This window comes from Rhinolophus sinicus, chromosome 7, assembly GCF_057876585.1.
Source record: "Rhinolophus sinicus isolate RSI-liver-muscle chromosome 7, RSI-T2T, whole genome shotgun sequence".
Lineage (NCBI taxonomy): Eukaryota > Metazoa > Chordata > Mammalia > Chiroptera > Rhinolophidae > Rhinolophus > Rhinolophus sinicus.
The window spans coordinates 42,677,678-42,700,220 of NC_142507.1; the positions used below are offsets into that span (position 1 = coordinate 42,677,678).

General features: G+C 39.9%; 2 protein-coding genes across 2 annotated transcripts in view; both read right to left on the reverse strand.

The window, feature by feature from the left end:
- PSRC1 (proline and serine rich coiled-coil 1) overlaps positions 1-10,666 on the reverse strand; it is a 97,281-nt gene extending 86,615 nt beyond the window's left edge. Inside the window, exon 1 of the mRNA XM_088799476.1 lies at positions 10,657-10,666. The gene's annotated coding sequence lies outside the window, so the exon portion shown is untranslated. The remainder of the gene's footprint in view (positions 1-10,656) is intronic.
- PSMA5 (proteasome 20S subunit alpha 5) lies at positions 1,386-21,143 on the reverse strand. Its single transcript, XM_019730508.2, has 9 exons — positions 20,986-21,143; positions 16,714-16,780; positions 13,728-13,854; positions 11,511-11,578; positions 10,474-10,581; positions 10,279-10,337; positions 9,590-9,692; positions 8,490-8,576; positions 1,386-1,627 (listed from the first exon to the last, which is right to left on the reverse strand). Exons 1-9 carry the CDS (start codon positions 21,012-21,014, stop codon positions 1,550-1,552), a joined length of 726 nt encoding a protein of 241 aa, XP_019586067.1. The 5' UTR covers positions 21,015-21,143; the 3' UTR covers positions 1,386-1,549.
- Positions 21,144-22,543: the final 1,400 nt, after the last annotated feature.

The following is a 22,543-nucleotide window of genomic DNA, read 5'->3' on the forward strand; positions in this document are numbered from 1 at the left end:
GAGGAAATTCATAGTACATTCCAAAGTGTGATATAAACTAGTTCTGAATTATACCATTCCATTACTCATTTGTAATTGATTGCCAGTGAGGTAACATCATGAATTCTTTTGTCCTTAACTTCATTAAACACATATATATATATATATATATATGTGTGTGTATATATATGTGTGTGTATATGTCTTTCCAAATTGTCTGTTAAGACACTGGTATAGCATTGTAGCTAGCTTACTCCAAGCCATCAGTGTTTGGGGAGGACTTCAAAACGTGTTGTTTTTTTTTCTGTCCCTATGAAGTGACTACTCTAGGTAACTTGTATAAATAAAATCATAAAGTATTCACCCTTTTGTTACCGGCTTATTGTAGCATGTGTCAAAATTTCCTCTCTTTTGTAAGGCTGAATAGTAAATATTTCATTGTATATATAAGCCACATTTTGTTTATCCATTCATCTGCTGATGGACACGTGGATTACCCCACCTCTTGGCTATTGTGAATAACACCACTATAAACATGGGTGTGTAAATATATGTTCAAGTGTCTACTTTAAATCGTTAATATGTATTTCCTGAAGTGAAATTGCTGGATCATATGATAATTCTATTTTTAATTTTTTGTGGAGCCATTATACTGTTTTTCATAGAAGCTACACTTTTTACATTTCTACCAGCCTTGCATAAGGGTTCCATTTTCTCCACATCCTTGTTAACACAAGTCATTTTTTTTGTTTTGATAACAGCTATTCTAATGGGTGTGAAGTAGTATCTCATTGTGCTTTTGGTTTGCATTTCCCTAGTGGTTAGTGATGTTGAGCATCTTTTCATATAGTTTTAGGCCATTTGTATATTTTCTTTGAAGAAATGTCTATTTAAGTCCTTTCTTTGACCATTTTTGAATGAGTTTTTTTTTTTTTTAATTTATTGGGGTGACAATTGTTAGTAAAATTACATAGATTTCAGGCGTACAATTCTGTATTACATCATCTATAAATCCCATTGTGTGTTCACCACCCAGAGTCAGTTCTCCTTCCATCACCATATATTTGATAAAACATATTCTTTTGATGGTTAATTAGTAGTATCTCTTTCATGTAAGGAAAGCAGAAAAATGCCTATTTACTGAAGATTAACTATAGGTCTGGAATAGGTTTACAGTGGTATTAATATCTTAAACCACTGGGAGGAGCTGGATTAGTTTGAGTTCATTGCCAATACCCAGGGACTAATGTAATGCTGTAGTTGATTCTGTTGTAGCGAGCTGCTAAAACAATTTTAGAATAGATACTCTGAGAGGGTAGGGATATGAATACAACTATTCCAGCCCTTTTGCCCTCTAACATAGGCATTGTGAATAAAAGACTGCATTAGAATAGTCTATTAACAAATATTTTAAATTTTTCTTTATTTCAGAACTGTCTTTATGTACAGACATCATAAAAAAATGCACATATAATGGAGATTTTTCCAAGGAATAGGAGCTGGAAATAAAAGTTAAGGGCAATTAGGAGAACTGAAATTGTCCCACAGAAGCTCTGAGGATCACACGTCTTTAAATGTCCTTGATAACCTCTTCAAGTTCTTCCTTTGTGAACATGTGGAAATTCCGGCCAGGCTGCACAGTGGCTAGCTGGAAAGAAAACAGAGAAGGGTCAATAAGCTGGGCTCGATTAGCCCGCTGCGAGCCCCAGCATAGGCAGAAGTGTGCTGATGACGCAGCTGTTCACTAGAACTAAGGGATCTGCTGTCCCAGGGATATCCTTTCCGGCAGCAGGTTCCCAACATAGCTCTGACTCCAAAATAAAAATTCTCATTGACCAAATTTTCTATTTTGAGGTTAACCCATCACATCATAGTTAACCAAATGCCTGCCGTCACTGTTCCTTTTTGAAGTTACTTCAACAGGGATCACAAAAGAAGTAGCAAATTATTTCCTTTAGAAATATATTATAAGCATATTTGCACACTTGGCAAGTTGAGCTTGTGTGCGTGACCTCGGGTTAATGGCCACTGTGTCTTAATTTCCATCAGTAAAATGGGGATAATGGTAACACCCAACTCAAGAGTGGCTCTGATGATTAAATGTGTTAATATACGTAAAGTGCTTTTGAACAGTGCCTAGAACATCATAATAAGCACCGCATAATTGTTAACTATTTTTGTTTGGTAGTATTTTCTCTAATTTGTTCATATGGCAACTTAACAAAAATCTGTTTTGTTTTTTAAAAGGACTAAAAAGATTCCATTACCAGTGACAGGAAATCAGTTGTGACTGGTTATTAGTAATAACCAGCGGTCCATGTTATTCTTTATTTAAGCAGTAAAACACTAAGGTCAGAAGCTGGTTAGTTCCAACTTTAAGTAAAACTACCGAGTTTTCTATCATCTCTGTTGACAACAGTCTCACGTTTTGGGGCAATACTGAGAAACAGGTGCCACTTCACATTTGCCTAAAAAGCTTTTCTGTTTAATTTGTTTTAAATGTCATTGCTTCATGTTGTCTTTTTTTTTTTTTCACTTTAAAATTAAACATAGTAGGGCTTTTTGAATAGTCTTCATTACTGATATTTAATATACCGTATTTTGCCACGTATACTGAATGTGCTCCCATGCATAATGGGCACCCACATTTTTTGTCCAAACTTTCAGGGAAAAAAAACTTTCATTTTAATTTTTTAATTGAAATTTTTATGTTTACATTTAGGTAGTTTTTTGTATTACAATGGAAATTTAGCGTTTATTTTTTAATATATTATGGTACAAGAAATTTTATGTAACAAATAATTATAAAACACAAGAACAGGTAAAAGATACAAGAAATTTTATGTACGAGTAACAAATTTATGATATTTACGCATCATAGAAAGCCAAGAACTCTTCATTGTTGCAAGTTCGTCCTAAGTTCAACAAAACGATTATCGATTATCGTATTCCAGGGTATTATACAGATATCGTTATTGATTTCTAGAGTTACATAACTCATAACATAAATAAAAGAATTAAAAACATTTATATAGATACAGAATTAGTACTACCCATGTATAATGCACATCCTTATTTTTCCCTCACAAATTTGGGCAACAAAGTGCACATTATACGTGGCAAAATACGGTCATTTGAAAACTTCCAGAATTCGCATAATCCAGTTACATGGTGTCTATTATTCTCTGCCTCATCAACAGCTGAAATTTAGAAAAGACTGTATCTTAAAACACCTGAAGATCTAGTTTGGGAACAGGCTAAAAAAACCATTCCCTTAAAGCCTTCAGTCTCCACTGGATTCTCCCAAAAGATCTATCCAATTACATGAAATGTCAGAAGACTCCAAATATATTTACAAAATACATGTTAAACAATTGACTCATGTCCATACAGACCATGAGTTCTATTCCAAGGAAATTAACATATGTAAATGGTATTTCTGCTTCTCTTAAGGACATGAGGAGAGACAAATAAGGTCAATAAACCAGAGGAGGGTGAGGGCCTACAGAATTTTTTGGTCAGATCAATCATGGCTCACAGGCTCTCCTCCCAAACCATTACAGGGGCTAAAAACCAGAAACTGCGCCAACTCTTGGCTACAACAGTCCTATAGAACTAGGCTGCAAACCAATACTAACAGGACTTGAAACCAAGTCCTGCCTTCAGGAAGGTACTCATCATCAGATGAGTAAAATAACCCCTTGTATTTGCATAATGGTAAGTTTATTTACATAACGAGTATGAAAGATACTTCTGTTTATCTTACTTTACTTTCGATAAACCTCTGTGAAGCAGGTAAAAGATATTTTCTTTCATTGATTCAATCAATAATTAATGATTAAGCACCTATGTACTAATTACAGTTGTGCCCGGCACTAGGGATCCAAAGATGAAAAAAGCTTCTTATTCACTACTGGTGCTGGACACCCAATGCACTCAGTGTCAGGTAAGCATTACAATAGAGTGGAGGCACAAGAAGTAATCTAGGGGGAGGCCAGGAAGGCTTTGAGGAGAAGCAATGTCTTTTAAAGCGTGGCAAGAATGGGTCAGTTGAGGAGCAAAAGGGCAGACTGTGTATATGCATAAAATCATGAAACAAGATGATTTATTTATAAAACTAAGTCATTCTGAATGGCTGGAGCAGAGGCTGCATGTGGGATGAGATGAAATGGAGAGAGAGCAGGAGGTCAAAGCTCATAGAGAGACAGGAGCCAAAAATCAGACCTGGGTTCAAATCTTGACTCTACTATTTACCAGTTCTGTTATTTTGGACAGCGTCCTACCCTCTCAAAGCCTGTTTTCTCCTCTGTAATATGGAGATAGGAATACCTATCTCACAGGGTTGTTGTGAGGATTAAAAGAAATAATTGCATGGAGAATGCGTGTTATCAAGGTGCCTAACTGATTAAGACTGACTTAAGAAGTAGTGAATTATCATGTCATGACAAGAAGGTTGGACTTTATCTTGTGACAGGAGCCAGAAAAGAAATTTTTAAGAGAACAATCAAGATTAGATAGGAAATTCAGAAAATCTACTTCAGTAGCACGATGGGGTGAAATGGAATGAAATGGAGGCAGGCAAGGCTAGAGGCAGAAGGAAATGAGGACCTGAACAAAAGAAGGTACTGGAAGTAGGGATGAAGAGGAGGCACTGATACGAGATATTTATAGGGAGGCAAAGGCACAAATTAGTGAAGGGAAAGTGAACTCTTCCCGAGTTCTGCTGTGACTGACAGGTTCACTGGTTATGTCATCAACCAGAATTAGAAATATAGGAAAAGAAAATGGTTTTCAGGGGGTGGCCCGTTAGCTCAGTTGGTTAGAGCGTGAGCTCTGAACAACAAGGTTGCCAGTTCGATTCCCCCATGGGCCAGTGAGCTGCGCCCTCCACAACTAGGACAACGACTTGACTTGGAGCTGATGGGTCCTGGAAAAAACACACTGTTACCCAATAAAATTAAAGAAAGAAAAAAAATGGTTTTCAGGAAAAGATAAATTTAGTTTTACAATTGTCAAAAAATTTGAGGTGTCTGCTTCAGAAAGGTCAAATAACAGGTCTAAAAAGTGACCACGAACCCTGACAAACAGGAGTTATCTTAGCAAGGAGCAGTCTCGGAAATAGTAAGGACAGAAAAATGGTAGTAATTGAGGAATAAATGAGGTGAGGCAGTGAAGACAATAAATATAGATTGTGTTTGTAAGAGACCTAACGATGAAGGTTAAAACCCAGGATGAAATGAAGAGCACCCAGCAACAAAATGCACAGACTACAGATACACACAACACGGATGAATCTCAGAATCACTATGATGAGAGAAAGACGTCAGACACAATAGAGTACATGCTGCACGATCCACTTATATGAAATTCTAGAACGTGCAAAACAAATTGATAGCAACAAAAAGCAGATCAGTAAGAAGGAGTGATTAAAAAGGGACAGGAGGGAACTTTTGGGGATGGTGGAAATGTTCTTTATTATCTTGACTGTGGTGGTGGGCAGAGGGGTTAAATTCACTGTATATTTAAAATGGATACATTTTATAGGATGTGTATTATACCCCAACAAAGTTGATTTTTTAAACAAAGACAGGACACTAAGTAGAGGGTGGGGTTAACAAAGGCAGGCTTTGTTTTTGTTTTTCTCAAGAAAGATGCAACTTGGAAATTTTCCTGTTTTGAGGGGAAGCAGCTGTAAAGGAGAAGCTGGTGATCCAAGGGACAAATGATGGAGAAGGGTCCTAAAAGAGATGGAGGACGGTGGGCTCTATAGCAGTGGCTCCCTAATGCCTGATCTGCTGACGCTGACCATCAGACTCATCCAAGGACATTTCAAAAACACAGATGCCAGGCCTCATTTCCAAGGACTGATGAACAGTCAGGTTTGGAAACCATGAGGTAAAGTATTGGTGACTAAACAGTCTTGGACAAGTGAAGTGCCCTTTTTTTTTTTTTTAAAGATTTTATTGGGGGAAGGGGAACAGGACTTTATTGGGGGAACAGTGTGTACTTCCAGGACTTTTTTTCCAAGTCAAGTTGTTGTCCTTTCAGTCTTAGTTGTGGAGGGCGCAGCTCAACTCCAGGTCCAGTTGCTGTTGCTAGTTGCAGGGAGCACAGCCCACTATCCCTTGCGGGAGTCTAACCGGCAACCTTGTGGTTGAGAGCCCGCGCTCCAACCGAGCCATCCAGGAGGCAGCTCAGTTCAAGGTGCCGTGTTCAATCTTAGTTGCGGGGGCGCTGCCCACCATCCCTTGTGGGAATCGAGGAATTGAACTGGCAACCTTGTGGTTGAGAGCCCACTGGCCCATGTGGGAATCGAACAGGCAGCCTTCGGAGTTAGGAGCACGGAGCTCTAACCGCCTGAGCCACCTGGCCGGCCCGAAGTGCCCTTTTTTAATGCGCAGAAAAACTAGTCGGGCATTAATGCAGCTGGTGGTGGAGCACGGATGAGATACCCCTCTTTTCAAAGCAGCACTGTAGATGCAGTGAAATTGAAAGAGCCTATCTTTGCAGTTTCAGATGAACCAAGCAGGCCTTAAAACATTCATAGTGAAATCAAGAGCTACACTTGAATTACTTCGTGAGGTAACGAGGAGCTCGTGGCAGCAATGCCAAGCCCCTATCTCATCCAGTATCAAAGGAACTGACAAAAATCCCTCCTAAGAGTCAGATGGGGCTATCACTGCATATGTTGTATCTCATGGTCTCAGATTGGCAAGGGAAGTATTTTTAGATTGCTAAGAAGGGGGAAAAAAGCAACTTATTTAAGAAGTAAGTTTTTCCATTTCCATTCCAAATCCCCTGCTCCTCATCCCCAATCCTCTCTCCAACTCGCCTCAGACCTTCCTTAGGTCAGCCTGTTGTTTTGGAATCCGATTCTGGCCCTTGCACTGCAGCCTGTGGAACCTGGCCCCGCGGGTGAGACAATCACCAACACCGCCCTCCAGTCTCTCCACTCTTCTGCCCATAACCAACGGGTCAATCCTCCGCCAGGGACCAACCCAAACATGCATTTTCTCAGTCTATGCTGCATACAGCTGACACATATCCTGGGAAGTGATGACTGCTTTAATTACTGATTTGGGATTACAGCCTCAGTTGCCTTAAAAATTTTTAATTGAAATATAATCTACATACACACGTGCTATGCCTCCAAGGGTAGTCACGATCCTGACTTTTTACAATTTGTTTTGTGATTCCAGCCTCAGCTAGTATTTTACTGTGGCCCAGCAATCCTTTCACTCATCCTGGTCCGTCTTCCCTTTCCCTATCCATCGGAATTTTCCAAATATTTCCCATTCTCTTACTTGCACTGTTGCATTCACACACCCTCAGCAGGTGATCTAACAATCACCAGAGAAATACAGAACCTCTCTCCCCACTCACCTCCAAAGCCACCTTATCTTTACTCATCATTGCCTCCTTTTCTCCTACATACTCTTAGCATCCTACGTAAGGGCATTCGGAACCCAGTCCACGCTTCCCCAGCGTCATCTCTTACTAGCTCCCTGTCTTACGTGCATCTTACACGCCAGCATTCAGACAAAACCCCCAAGTTCCCTTTTACGCACAATGTTATTTTACATCTTTGAGCCTCTGCATGTGGCAGTTCCCGCTTCCTGGAATACCCTTCTCTTCCTTTCTCCAGATATCACCTCTTCCAGTAGGCTTTCCTAATGCCCCAATATAAGTTCTATGTTCTGTGACAATCCATTCCTATTGCTATTATAGAACTATCACCCCAAGCTGCATTATCTGTATGTTCTCTACACTACACAGTATACAACTTGAATGGGAATAGAATTTTCTGTGTCTGTATCCCTGGCATCTAGCACAGCACCTGGCATACAATGGGTATTCACTATAACGCTAAACGAGTTCTACTTTTCCAAACCAATTCCTGCATTTGTACCACGCCTTCCCTCTTCTAGAGCTTTGCCATCAGTGTCTAACCTCTGCTGTATTTCTTTCAACATTTTTCTCTCCACTACTGTGTTTCCCCGAAAATCAGACCTAGCCGGACAATCAGCTCTGATGCGTCTTTTGGAGCAAAAATTAATATAAGACTCAGTCTTATATTTTATATTATATAAGATCCGGTCTTACGTTATAGTAAAATAAGACCGGGTCTTATTATTTTGGCTCCAAAAGGTGCATTAGAGTTGATTGTCTGGCTAGGCCTTGTTTTCGGGGAAACATGGTAGTTTCTTTTCAGTCTATAAAAGTATGTTTAAGTCTTTCCTATCCCTAAAGACAAAAATCCTTTTCATTAACGCTGCCTTCTGCTGTCACTAACATTTTGAGAAAGCAGCCTACTCTTGTTTTGTCCTCACCTCCCTTTCATTCTTTAACTATGGAAATCTGGCTTCTGCCACTCCCACTTCACTAAGGTGGTTATTCAGAGGCTATCAGTAACTTAAAAACCGAGCATACAAAAATGTGATTATCTTATCTATTCAATCTTCAGCAATGGGAGCTATAGCTGAATAAAAAACAGTAAAATAGAAAGATACCTCTATGTTAGTTGCATTCAGCTTCTCCTCCATTACTTGTTTGAGGATGATGAGTGAAGATTTGATGGCTTCTTTCAGTGTCATAGACTTGAAACATAGAGGGTAAGAAGAGGAGCCATTAATTGTACATAATCCCTCCTTCCTTCAAAGATTTCCCCTGTATCTCCCTGAAGAAATGATTTAGCAAATATTATTAAATATCTTAATAAGTAGAGTACATTACAAGTATCTCCAGAATTCAAGTAAATGGTAAATAAGTAGAATACATTTATTCAGAGGGAAAAAAAGTCTTATTTAGAATCAGAACAAAGTCACCAACTTTCATATGGTAAGTGACCTTTGAAGGAGGGAAAGTCTATGATTCTTTAGTTATCTTCTTTTAATTTAGAAGCAAGATAATAATGGTGATATCCTATGAAGAATCACTACCAAATGATGTACGAAGTAGCCCAATGGTTTAGCAAATCTTCTTTTTACGCCGTTTTATACCTCATTTTTCTCCACGTGTAAAATCAATCCTGTTAGGGGTTGATGTGAGCAGGCATCCCTATATGAACCACCCGAATGATGAATATGGCAGCCTTCAACCACAAGTCACCCAAAATCAAGGCTTCCCAGCCCACAGATAAAAGTGCCAAGTGCCCACTTGTTTCAAGAGCCAGATTAGTAAGCATAAATCTCTACTGTTAAGTAGAGCTATAAAGATAAAGGATAAACAAATTGTGGTACATCTATACCATGGTATAACACTCAGCAGTAAACTATTGGTGCAAAAACAGGAATGGATCTCAAAAACAGTACGCTGAACAAAAAAAGGCTGACAAAAATACAAACTGTATTATTTCATTTATAAAAAGTACAAGAACAGACAAAACTCATCTGTAGTGGTAAATGTGATTGCGCGGGAAGACGAGACGGACTGAAGCTTTTTTAGGAGGTGATGGAAGTGTTCTATATCCTGTTTTAGGTAGTTACAAGCGGATGTACAACTGTCAAAGCCCACAGCACCAAACTCTAAAGATGTGTATATTTTATTGTAGGTCTGTTACACCTTTATTCAAAATAATAACAGCATAAAACTTTTGAGAATGCTTAATTACCTTGTGGTAAACTTCTTGCAAGGAGCTCTGAGCACCCTCTGAAGCAGAGCCAATTGCTCGAGCATCACACTGTACAAAGGTCCCAGATGGGTCCATATGAAACCTGCAAAAACCCCAAAAGAGGATTAAAATGCGTAAAAATGGTGGCATTTTGTGTAATAAACGTCTCACTAAAAAATGTAAATGCTTGGCCTGCAGCCAGGAAACTCCACTGAAATACTAAGGCACAAATTCCAAAGATGTTCTATGCCTGGAGAAACCAGATCTTTTCAAAAGTGTTCAAGAAAACTAATCGCTTCTTCAGGAATTTAGAAGACAAGTATAGTTACAGTTGTAGTTATAGTATAGTACACATAAATATGGCACTTGTGTATGCCTAGACACAGAATTTGAGGATAGAGATCAAATCAAAATTCCAAAGCAAAGCTCTAAAACATATCCTGACTACAGAAACAAAGTTACTTCTAGTTCTTTCCAGAAGTAGCACTGGTTCCAATAAGGGAGTTCTTCAGAGAATCCCCAAATCTCTTTGTATAAACGCATAGAATCACTGAAATTAACAGTAAGAACCCTTTGCTTTTTACAACTCTACAACACAATCTCAGTTGATTTCAACTACCAGTCCCCATCCCAAATTAAAATAATTCTCCCAAAAAAGAGGCAGGAAAAAATGGCAAAATAGTTCTTACAGCTGAGGTCCTTTCTCATCAACGCCTCCAAATAACAGTGCTACTCCAAAGGGACGAGACTAAAATAAAAAAACAAGACGTATTAAGATAATGGCTATGAAACGGGGGTGAGAGGGGCTGGGAGAACCATGTTCAGAGGACAGATTCCTAGGGCCCACAGAATAGCAAGAAAACCTGATACAGCTTCCCACTCACCATAGCACCTGGGTCTGCATCTTCTTCTCCAAATTGTAGGGCCAGATTGGACACAGCCTGGGTCACACTCTCCACTGTCATCGTCTCATTGTAGGTGAACCAGTGGTTCTAGAAGAGCAAAGCATGGTCTACCTTCCAAATACGAAAGACACTAAAGCAGCCCACCATCTCACTGCACACACACCCGTGAACTGTGCTTGGAAACTGGAGGTTTAAGCTCCAGTGTGTTTTCCTTAACACTAAACTCGAATGCTTGGGACTACATGAGAGGAAGAGAAATAGCTCTGGAAATAAACTTTTATCAAAAGGACTCTAAGCAATGATGGCCTGGAGGATTACTCCCTTGAAAAACAGTTAACCCCTCACAGAACCAAGTTTAGTTTTTTTCAAAAAATGAATGCAAATCGCTGAGTGCCACTTTCCCTCAAAGACCCTCTCTTAGAATCATTCATTTGATGTTTAAATTAAATGACTTATTTTTACATGAGTACTGGCAGTAAATTTGCAAATGAGTGCAAAATTTTTTACCCATCACATATTTTTTTCTTACTAGTCTATTTCCACGCAGCAGGTGCTCAGTTATAAAAAAATAAAAATAAAAAAATCAGTATTCCTGACCAGTATTTGTCACTTGGTACATATCATTACTCACCACAGGAGAGCTGTTATTTGCAAGCCCAGCAGCAAAGGCAGCTGGGAGGAAAATGTCCTTTAGCTGTGTTTACCTCCCACCATGGTGCTCCCATAGAAAGTCAATTAGGGAACAGAATGCAGCACAACGCTTGTTTACATAAGGCAAATCAAAAAGAAGCAAGAGACTGTCAGCGCTATTTACCAGGGCTTCCTTAAGGCTACAATGTTTGGATGGCTAGATTCCAAGCCTCAGAAAGTTGTAACTAGGGATTCTACCCAAATCACTCCTAAGAGCGACATCTGCTATTAACACAGATACCTGTAGTGCAGCCCAGGCAGCTATAACATCACAAGGAATTCAAGCATCATGGTAAAAAGGAGAGATGATGCTAATTTTATTTTACCTGTGTCTCCACTCTGGCTTTATCAATTAAAGTCTTAGCATCAGCAATTAGCCCACTCATGGCACAACCTGCAATGTAAAAGCAACAGTGACCCAGTGGCCAAATCCTTGTAGAACTCTTTCATCCACTCAAGAAATACAGAAATTCTGGAGTGGAACCATGGCCACCATTCAGCAATCCCATAGCAATATACCCAAGAGCTGAGATGGGAAATTATCTGCGCTGAACACAAAGTAGGATTATATTACGAACAAGTAAAAAACCATCCACAGTGACTCAGAAGTCCAGCTATTAAGATAGAAGATAGAGAAGGACAGCTAATCAAACATGAATTTCCATGTATTACATTCTTAAGCATCCCTTTAGCACAATTTGTAGACCACGATACTTTCAAACTAAGCAAATACCAACATTCAACAGGAAAAATAAGGAAAAAAATAACCATCTCACTGTGAGCTACGATGGAAGACCTTAGAATAAAATCAAAAGCCTTTTTACCTCCCTGACCAAACACAAACCAACCAGTTACATTAGAGGGAAGTTTGCCTAATGTTCCAAGATGCCGAGGCTATGACTGTTACTTTATATGCCATGACTCAGATCTGAACCTGCAGCCTGGATCTCACTACCATGTCTCAGACCTACAAAGCCAAATGACTCCCTTAATGTCGCTACTTGGATATACCACAGACTCAAATCAAGTTATTTCCCTTCTAGACGCCATCTTCTTCCTTTGCCCTCACAACCAATCAGCTCCCCATTTCCACCACCTCTGTCAGGCATCAGTCCTTACCTCTCCATCCTCTGGCCATAGTCCTGTTTAAAGCAGCATCATCTCTTTGTTTGGATTTTAACAAATTCCTTACCTGGTCTCCCTGCCTCGTCTCAGGCCGCTTTACTCTACCTTCAACACTCTTACCAAAATCGGCTTTCTAAAATCCTAACCCGATCACATTACTCAATGTTTAAAACGTTTCCTGTGTACAAAAGCATCAAGTTCAAGCTCTTGAGCGTGGTAAACAGGACTGTCTGATTGCTGAGTCACTCCTTGCGGCACTCCGTCTCTCAGTCGTACCAAACTACTTGTGCCGGTATTTTATATTTCACACCACCAAGCTTTGCTATTCTCTCTGACTGGAATGCTCTCCCCTGCGATACCCAGACTTTCGTTCCCTTGGCAAATACTTCCTTATCTTTTACAATTCAACTCAGCTCAAGCATCACCTTTGCGGAATCCTTTTCTGAAAGCCCCACTACCACTGACCCCAAGGAAAGCTAATTATTTCCAACTTTGAACCCCTACTGAGCGCATACCGTACTACAGCCTCTCTTCATACTTACATCACTTAATTGCATTTACTTATTTACACATTCACTTCCACGATTAGACTGTATGCTCTTAGAAGGTAAGGACTATGTCTCATTCCTCTCTGCATCCCTGGTGACTAGCAGAATGTCTGGCACATAGTAGGCTCTCAATTCGTTAAATGAAGTGACACTGACCTACCTCTATAAGATAGGTGACTTCAGATAAAGTAGATACAATATTCTCATCTTAAAAGACAAAATCCCAGTTTCTATACCTATGAAAGGGGAAGTGTCAAGCTCCCAGAATCACCACAGCATTTGGTTCTGATGCCCTCAAACAGTTGATTATTTTACCAATGTTTCATTAATTTGATGACTAGATAAAGAAAATTTGGATAGCCAAGTAAAATGCCATGCTATAAATAAGCAGAACTACTCACTACAAGGATGCCAGAAGCTAAGGCAGGGGAATGGTAACAAAGATGAAAAAAGGAGGCGGGGTGGGAAATAGCAGGAGACCGGGAGTAAAAAGATGTATCTGAAAACAGAGGAAGAGGACTGAATAGACTGGCCAAAGTCTGTTACTCCTATGCTCTGAGCCTTAGTCCCTCTGAAGATCGTCCATCTTCTGCTTCACCAGAATCCCCTGCGCTTGAAGACCCAGCAGCCATCATAGGGAGCTGGCCTATGATTCAACCTTTACGTGTTTCAACAACCGTCACATTTGCCAAGTCTAAAGTGAGGGAGAAAGGAACTTCTGGGAGTGAGTCCTACAACTGCTTCCCACTGCTCTGTGGTCACCCTGGCCGACTGCCTGGAAGGCGACGGCTAAGCGGGCGAAGTCCATCCAATGGCCCTCCCGGGGAACATGGAAGACTATTGAGCCACATCCTCGGGAGAAGCTCTTACCTATGTGAGCATCAATCTCTACGATTTTCTCAATGCTGCTCGGCTCCATGAGCGGGGAGGTAATCCTCTTCTCCACAGCGAGGCACACGCCCTCTGATGTCTGGATTCCAATAGCTGTGGAACCAAGCTAAAGAGCAACATGTGACAGTTAGCATGTCTCACACGCTCACCAGGAATCTCTGTACAGCTTCACAGGCACATGCTTTAGTCAGTCAGAGCTAGTACACAGGGAGAAAGAATGAGGAGCGCCTTAAGAAGTACTGTTCCTGTCGAAGCTAAGAGCACTGATGTACAGAATTTTGTGCTTTAAGGGGGAAATCCAATAAGGTCTTAAAAATTCCTGGAAAACGATCATCTCTAAGATGATCACACCACCAACATAAAAGTATTAACTTCATTTTTCGAGGTCACTAGCAGTCCACAATATAGCTTCATTTCATCTCTCCATCTCCATGCCACCATCCTCGTCACCCACCCCTCTATGCCTGTTTCTTTGCCTACAAAATGGGGAGAATAATAATACCTACATCAAGAAGAGTAAACACATGCTTCAACAAAGGGTAAACAAAATGCTTAAAATGGTGCCTAGCGAATAATAAATGAGCGACAAAGGTTAGTTATTCTTATTACCTCAGCAGCCTCCTACGTAAGTCTCCCTATTTGATTTCTTTCCCCCAATGTATCTCTCATGTTATGGCCTGACTGATCTAACAAAATTCTATTTTCATTATCCTTCTTCACTGTAAAGAACTAGTGTCTCCCTATATTGCCTGTAACATGAACTCCAAATAAGCTTCCAGAGCCCTCCAAACCTAATCCCACTTTCTCTTCCAACTTGATTACTGATTATTCTCCAACAAAATCCCTCAGGCACAGTCCAACCCATTTTCTCATGCCGTATCATCCCCTACCCTTTCACCTCTGCTCATGCTATTTCCCCTGGAAGACAAGCTTCCCTCTGCCTATCCAAATCCATCCCATCCTTCATAAAGCCTTTCCAAGAGCACGTGCTCTCTCCTCTGAGTTACCATTATCTTTAGTTAATTCTGGAAAGCAAAGGCTGCCACTGTGAGCAACAGACTCCTGGAGCCTGTTGCTATGAAGGATTCCAAAGAATTACATGAATCATTATGCATCACACACTTAACATATAAAATATATACGCTAGCCTGTGTGAGACAGGCTAGCTTATAAAATATATTAAAATCTAGAGAGTTTTCTTTTATATACTTACATTTACCCCCAGATATTTCAATAATACAATTCTGCCTAAACTCCACCCACCCTCTCCTTGGCGGAAACTGGGGAGAGGGAGAAGGGAGGAGAGGGGACTCTCCATTGTAAGTGGACTCTTTGAAATATTGCTTTAATATAACTTGCTAGCCTAGCAACCAATGTCCAGATGCTCAATCTAATACAATAATTTTGACACTGCCAGAGTTCCACTCTTTCCCCCAAGAAACGTACTCTAAAGCCACTTTTGCCCCTACCTCTGATGGCTGTATCTCACCCATTCCCCCCATATGGTACTTCCTAGTGATAATTACTACTTGTCAGCCATTTTTACTCATTTCTTCAGCTCCTTTCATACTACTAAATCCTTACAATTATCAAGTTGCTTTCTCATTGGCTATTCCTAAGTTGCCAAGGCAACAATCAGGTTGTTTAAATGCCCAAGAGCCTGAATTTTCAAACATCCCTTGAGGGCCACATCACCATCTCTATCCTAGCCCAACCTGGCTACAGGTTAGATACCATCTCATTATCTCTAAGCAACGTGGAAATGACTTGCAGTAAGGAGCTTAAAGGAGAAAACCCCAAAATGAGGATTATTGTTGGCTTGCAGAACTACTGTCTTAGCTGAGGCTCAAAATAAATGCCACAGCTTGGAATTGTGATAGCCCCATACTTCACAGTAATGTATGGTTTTAATAAAAGCAGAGATGATCAAAAGTAGAAATGGCACTTGCAGCTGGCCCATCATCTTCTGTTCCACTATCTACCACAATGCTTCCACCTTCACTTGTACGTTTTCAACTACTCAGAATCCCTTCCCCTTTTCAAGATTCTCATATAACCATTTCCGCCAATACACTTTCCAGAAGAGGTAGCTTAGAAGGAAACACAATAGCTCTCTTCAATATGTGAGGAACTAGCTTATGGAAGTAGTTTAAACATCCTGTGTGGTTCAAGGACAAAACTAAAGCCAACTGAAGGAAACTTCAGGAAGCTCGACTTTTGATTCAATACAAGGAAAAATTTCTAAACCATTATGAATTGTTTTAAAACAGAAGCAGCTATCTAGTGAGAACTATTCTGTCACTAGAACTATACAAATAGAGGAAATTTGGGAATGTAGATAGAGGTGACTGAGCACAGTGTGAAGGGTTAGACTAGATCAGTGATTCTCAACCGTTGCTAGACACTAGTCACTGGGGGAGTCCTTAAAAATACTGATGCCTGGAATTCAGATTATCCATAACCTAACAAATATAGATCCTAGTTAATAACTAACCTTAGCTTACTTTCTAACCAATTTTTCTAACATTGGTTTGAACTATTCGATTTTGTTACTAGATTACAGAACACACCTCTTATTCAGTCCTGACAGTGTCTAGTAAAAATTCACAATTTTACCTACAAGAATACAGGTGATTTGTTAAAAATATCTCCCAGGTGCTAACTCTGGACTTCTATACCCTTCTCTTTATAGCCAAAAAGATTATAAACACAAACACATCCCCCCAATCCACTGAGAAAAGTCCACTTACATAATTATGCAACAGTTCTCTGTTCAAGAAGTTTCAAAATAGATCTTAGGAATGGGATTGAAATTGTTATTAAAATGGTTAATCGTGGTTGATTAAAGGGAGGTAAAGGAACATTTTTCTAAAGGGATAGAAAACACACATTTACTCTGAATGGTCTTCTAGCAAAGTGTTAGGTTGCCATGAAATTTCAAAAATTATGCCACTTGATACTATACCTTGATAGCCTCAATGGCATATTCCACTTGAAATAATCTTCCTTCAGGAGAAAAAGTATTCACACCCCTATAATTAAAAAAAAAAAAAAAGAGAGAGAGAGAGGCATTAAAAATTGTCAGAAAAAATAAGCACAGATTCATTAAACTCAAGTTCCTTGACGTCTAGCTCGGAAGGCTGCAAGATGTACTGCTGTCATGATTCTCCTTTGCCCACAACAATCGTAGCTATTTTTTTACACAGTAACAGCTTTTCAAAGGAATGGAACCTATGTATAGAACACTTTTACCCACTGCCAGAAAGTCTTCAAACTGATCAAAATGAGAGCAAGTGACTTTCTGCCTCAATCATGAATCAATCTGGAATCCCTCTGGTAAACTCATGTGGCAAAACTATCAGGCAATTCCCAAGAAAATGCATTTATCCTTATCCTCTTCCCATTACGTGCATTTGATGTTAATATCTTACTTTTGAGTAAAAGTCAGTCACAGATACAGATATATTTGTATGAATTAGTATTTTTATCTTAACAGGCTGAGATTTGTATAGTTCCTAAAAGCGTAACCTACCATGTTTCCCCGAAAATAAGACCTAGCTGGACCATCAGGTCTAATGCGTCTTTTGGAGCAAAAACTAATATAAAACCGAGTCTTATACATTATATATTATATTATTATAATATAATTATAATATAATATACATTATAATATATAATATAATGTACAACATATAATATAATATATAAGACCCGGTATTGTATTATATTGTATCGTATTGTATTGTATTATATATTATACCTGGTCTTATATTAAAATAAGACCGGGTCTTATATTCATTTTTGCTCCAAAGACGCATTAGAGCTGATAGTCTGGCTAGGTCTTATTTTTGGGGAAACACAGTAGTTCATTCACTCAATACGTATTTACACCAATTTCATGCCAGACTGCTTTTCTCTCTAAAACACTCCCCACCTTTCCTTGTTCCAGTCTCTTGGAAATCCCTATGGAGAAGAGGCATCAATCAGTCTTAGCTACAAAAGCTTCCAGCACACAATGGATACTTTTTAAATATTTGAACAAATGAATGAAAATAGTTATTTATGATCCTTGGTTTATGGAGTCTGGGATTTTATAACATGTAAGATAATATAGTATAGTACAGTGTTTTCTAATTTATTTTATCAAAAACTTTTTTCAAAAGAAATTATATATATATATATATATATATATATATATATATATATATACATATCCCCAAAATATACAACAGATAATAATACAAGTTGACATTTACTACATATTTACTATATGCCTGGCACTGTTATAAACTTTTAAATGATTTAACTCATTTACTCTCCAACACAATCCTATGAAGTAGGAGTCTAAGGTGGATACTATTTTACAGATGAGGAGGTTGAAGCACAAAGGTTAAGTAATTCGCCCAAGTTACTCAGCATACAAGAGGCAGAGCTGGAATTAGAATTGAGGCAATCTAACTACAGAGCCCAAGCTTTCAACTATTCCACTGGACTGCTGGGAATTGTTCTGGCTAAATCTGGGGTGAAAGGAGAATCCCACCATCCAAGCCTTCCTCTTGCCCCAGAGCTAATATCATTTAAAAGGAAGTTTAGGACTCTAAGGAAGTTTTTTTAAATCACTGAGAGAAAAGTCTGAGGACAGAAGAGCTGGGATTAGGTTCTAGTTTCGCTACTTACTAGCTAATTCCCTCAAATGGACAAACAAATACCAAAGCAGCCTACCCTGCCTCTGACACAAGACAATTAGTTGAACTGTATAGAGTATGAAAGAACTTTGTAAAGTGCAAAGTACTGTGTGAATGTAGTATTTTCACCCTAATTCAGGAACTTCATCCTAGTGAGGTTATTACTCCATCCTCCCTAATACAGGACTCTGCTGCTCTTGGCCCTCTTCTCAAATTTCACCTTTTCCAAGGGTTTATTTCATTTATGCCAAGTACTAACTCTTACTTCCAAATCTCTGTTATCAGTTTTACCTCTTCCCTTATTAATTTAAATCTGAGCATATCCACTTGGATATCCCATTAGCACCAAACTCCCAAAATTTTCCTATCTGAAATATCTCTTTAAATCCAGCCATTTTTACAAAATCAGCTCCATCTCCTGCCATTCCCACTTCTTTTTTATTTTAAAATACCTCCAATCTCCAGTTCCCAAAGCTAGAGAGTTCTGAATGATCTGACTCATTCCTCCCCATCTTCTTCCATATCAACCATATGAGTCTGATCCATTCTTATCAATTCCTCCTCCACAGTAACTCAACACTCTCTTCCTTCCATTCTCAATGCCCTCATTACCTTTCACCTATTGTTAAGAGCCTTCTGGTATTGACTCATGCTTTCCCCTAATCCAGTCAATTAATCTCTATAAGACACAAGTATGATTATGCAACTTCTTAAAATGAAAATTAATGGCACAGTTACCCAAACTCCTTAACCTAATATTAAAAACCATTCAATATCTAGCATCATCCTGTTTTTCCCATATCTCCCACTATTTCCACACATGTATTATATGTGCCAGACAGACGGGAATTTCCCAATCATGCACTGTGCTCTCCCACTGCCCCTCTGTTCATCCTATATTCTCTGCCTCAAATATTGACTCTCACTGTCCACATTCATTAAAATCCTGCTTTCTCAAGACTCAAGTTTAAATATCAGCTCCTTTGTGAAATTTTCCATGATCCTTTAATATTGAACATAGTCTTCTCTCATCACAATTGTTGATGTGAATTTCTCTGACATGAATACATTTGATTCATACTGTACTTACTTTTGTAAATAGCTCTTTAAAACAGTCTCCCATATGAGAGCAAGGATCTTGATTTTGTTCACTGCTGTATGACCAGCAACTTGAACAGTTTTTGTACACAGTAAACACTTAAGTACATTAGCTAGTTTTGAATAAAAAAAGCTGTATTTTAGGCCTTCTTGGGAAGATACAAAAATGAATAGCACAATGCAGCAATAAGGATGTTAAGTAAATGATCACAAAACCTTAATAAAGGCTTTCTGATAAGGCTAACAATTTCCATCATGCACACCCTAACTCAAGGTATATCACCCAAAGATGATTTTCTTCAGTGCTCTAGCAGCTTAATATTGACTAACAAAGTCATTTTATAGCACAGTGGGAAACAAAGTCATTTTATAGCACAGTAGGAAAAGATGTCAGTTTTAAAACTTCACATACATCTTCTATGAGTCAGTAAAAGGATAAAAAAAAAAAAGTGGTAGTTCCAGGGAATAAAAACTTTTGACGGGGTCAAACTATACTTGACAAGAAATGAAGCTTCTCAAGCCACCTAGTACAAAGAAAACATCTGCCTTTCCTGGCTTATTAAAAAAAAACCCCACAGAAACTTAATAACTGATCAAAACAGAAACTGAAAGTTAAAATGTCTACAGTATAAATATGTGCAATTTAATATTAACATTTCTAAGCTCTGAAAGTCTTTTTAAGTAAATACAACAATCTCACAACCTTGATTTCAAAAACATCTGGCTTCCAACACACTTTAAATGGACTTACTTTAAACTCTTTAAAACTTCAAAAAAAAAAAAAAAAAAGCCTCGGTCTATAGTGGAATCAGCATGATGAGAAAGAAAACTTTTGGGAACCACTCTAAATGCCAGTTCCTATAAAATCAGACTCCAGACGCTCTATCTGGGCATAGCTGAGAGCGCCTTCGCGCTTTTGCTGAAACTAGACATCCTAGCACGCCCTACTAGCGCATCTCAATCAAAGCAAAGGCTGTCCTGTTCTCACCACTAAGAAATGGAAAATGAAGTTGTTCCAGAAAGAGAAGGGAGCTGATTGATCAAACCCATTAAACACTCTCTAGTTGCTTTTTCTTCCAGGCAGCACGTTTACATTTTTTAAAAAAGGCGGTACGAAAAGATGAACAGGGAAGGGGGTAACCCCCGGCCTTCTCCCGGTTAAAGGTCGCAGTCCCTGCCCCTCGGTCTTCTAGCCGAAGCACGAAGTGCAGCTTCTCGCTTCCGCACCGATTTAGGACCCAGCAGTGACTCAGCGGTAGCACAAGTGTGGCCGATCGGCGCGAGTCTAGTTTGGGGAATCACAGCGGGCGGGGGCTCGGAAGGCAAGAGAGCCCCCAGGCCGGGCCAGACTCGGGTACCTGGGGAGCCCCATGACACGGCAGAACCCAGGCCGGAGCTGGGCCCCGGGCCAGCCCACCCATAACCCCAACTCCATTTCCCCCCACCGCACATACCTGTCGTACTCAGACCGGGTGAGGAACATGGCGAGGGCAGGAAAAGGCGGCAGCGGCTACGCGGGGATTTTGAGAGGTAACACGAGTGTACTGGAACCCAACTCACCCACACCGCCACAGAACCGAGACCCTGCTCCCAACTGCGCGTGCGCCCACGACCTCTTCAGCCCGCCCTCCTGTGCCTGCCTCCTATTGGTTGGTCGTAATTCTAGCCAAGGTGATTGGGCCAACGGGCTTCCCCTCCCGGCTTCGGTTGGTCAAGGGAGGGCGGGACAGGGGTCATTCTTCCGCTTTAAATTGCAGGTGGTTGCTGGTGGCGCTGGGAATCAAAGTTGTGCGGTGAGAGTTCCTGTTTTAGAGAAGGTATGAACCTGCCCCAAGATTGGCAACTGAAAATTTGTACGGACGGTTGGGCAGGGTGAACCCTGATGTGACAGGTCCCCCCGCCGGAGCACGTTGGCTCCATTTTCTCCATGGTCTCCAGCCGCCCAGCCTTTCGCGGGATTCACCGGTCTTCCGGCTCGGGTGCAGTCTCCTGCGAGGTGCCGTGTGGAGGGCTCCAGAACTAGCCTTGGGCGGTGATGGGGTGCCTCACCGGGAGTCTTGAGTGGGCGCCGTGAGCGAGCCCATTTGCTTCCTAACCCTCCCCTACCGTGGCTGTTGAGAAAAGTTGGTGAGTTTTGGTTTGTCGGAAAGTCTTCAAGTTTCTGCATGGTCAAGGTAATTTTATCAGCATCGCCCCCACCTCCGCTAGATTCAGACACTAAGAAAGGTATATAACCATCTTGGAGAGTTAGGCATATGGGTCCTGGAGCAAAATAAACAGTGGCAGAATAGCCAGGGTAGAGTGGAGACACGACCTGAATAAAGAAACCGGTAAGAACTGACCCCAAACTGAATTCTTTATGTACCTGTAATTGCCTAACGTATAAATATAAGACACCTGAAAGTGTGTATAACTGTGTATAACTGATGACTCATAACGAGAAATACAGAAGAAAAGGGTCAGGAATTGTTTCTAAGACTATAACCATAAAAGACAGAACCTGGTACTTTGGGTAATGGCAGCAAAAGCAGGGAACTGGCATCCGGGCAGCTACTATAGACACTACCATAAAAAAAGTCATTCTAAAAGCCTTGTGGTATCTATCTCTTTGAAAGAAATAAAACGAGAGATTAGCTATTTTAAAAAATAATTGAATATAAGCCCATATTCAGTCATCAGTTATAAACCCCAAAAATTGAAAGTGTGGTACATGTGTACATACAGTAGAATATTATTCAGCCTTAAAAAGGAATGAAATTCTGATACATGCTACAACTTGGATGAAGCTTGAAGGCATTATGCTAAGTGAAATAAGCCAGACACAAAATGACAAATATTGTATGATGATACTTACATGAGGTACCCAGAATAGTCAGATTCATAGAGACAAAAAGTAGAATAGTGATTGCCTGGGGCAGGGGAAGAGGGGATTGGGGAATTATTGTTTAATGGGTACAAAATCTCAGTATAGAATGACAAAAAAGTTCTGGAGATGGATTGTGGTGATGGTTG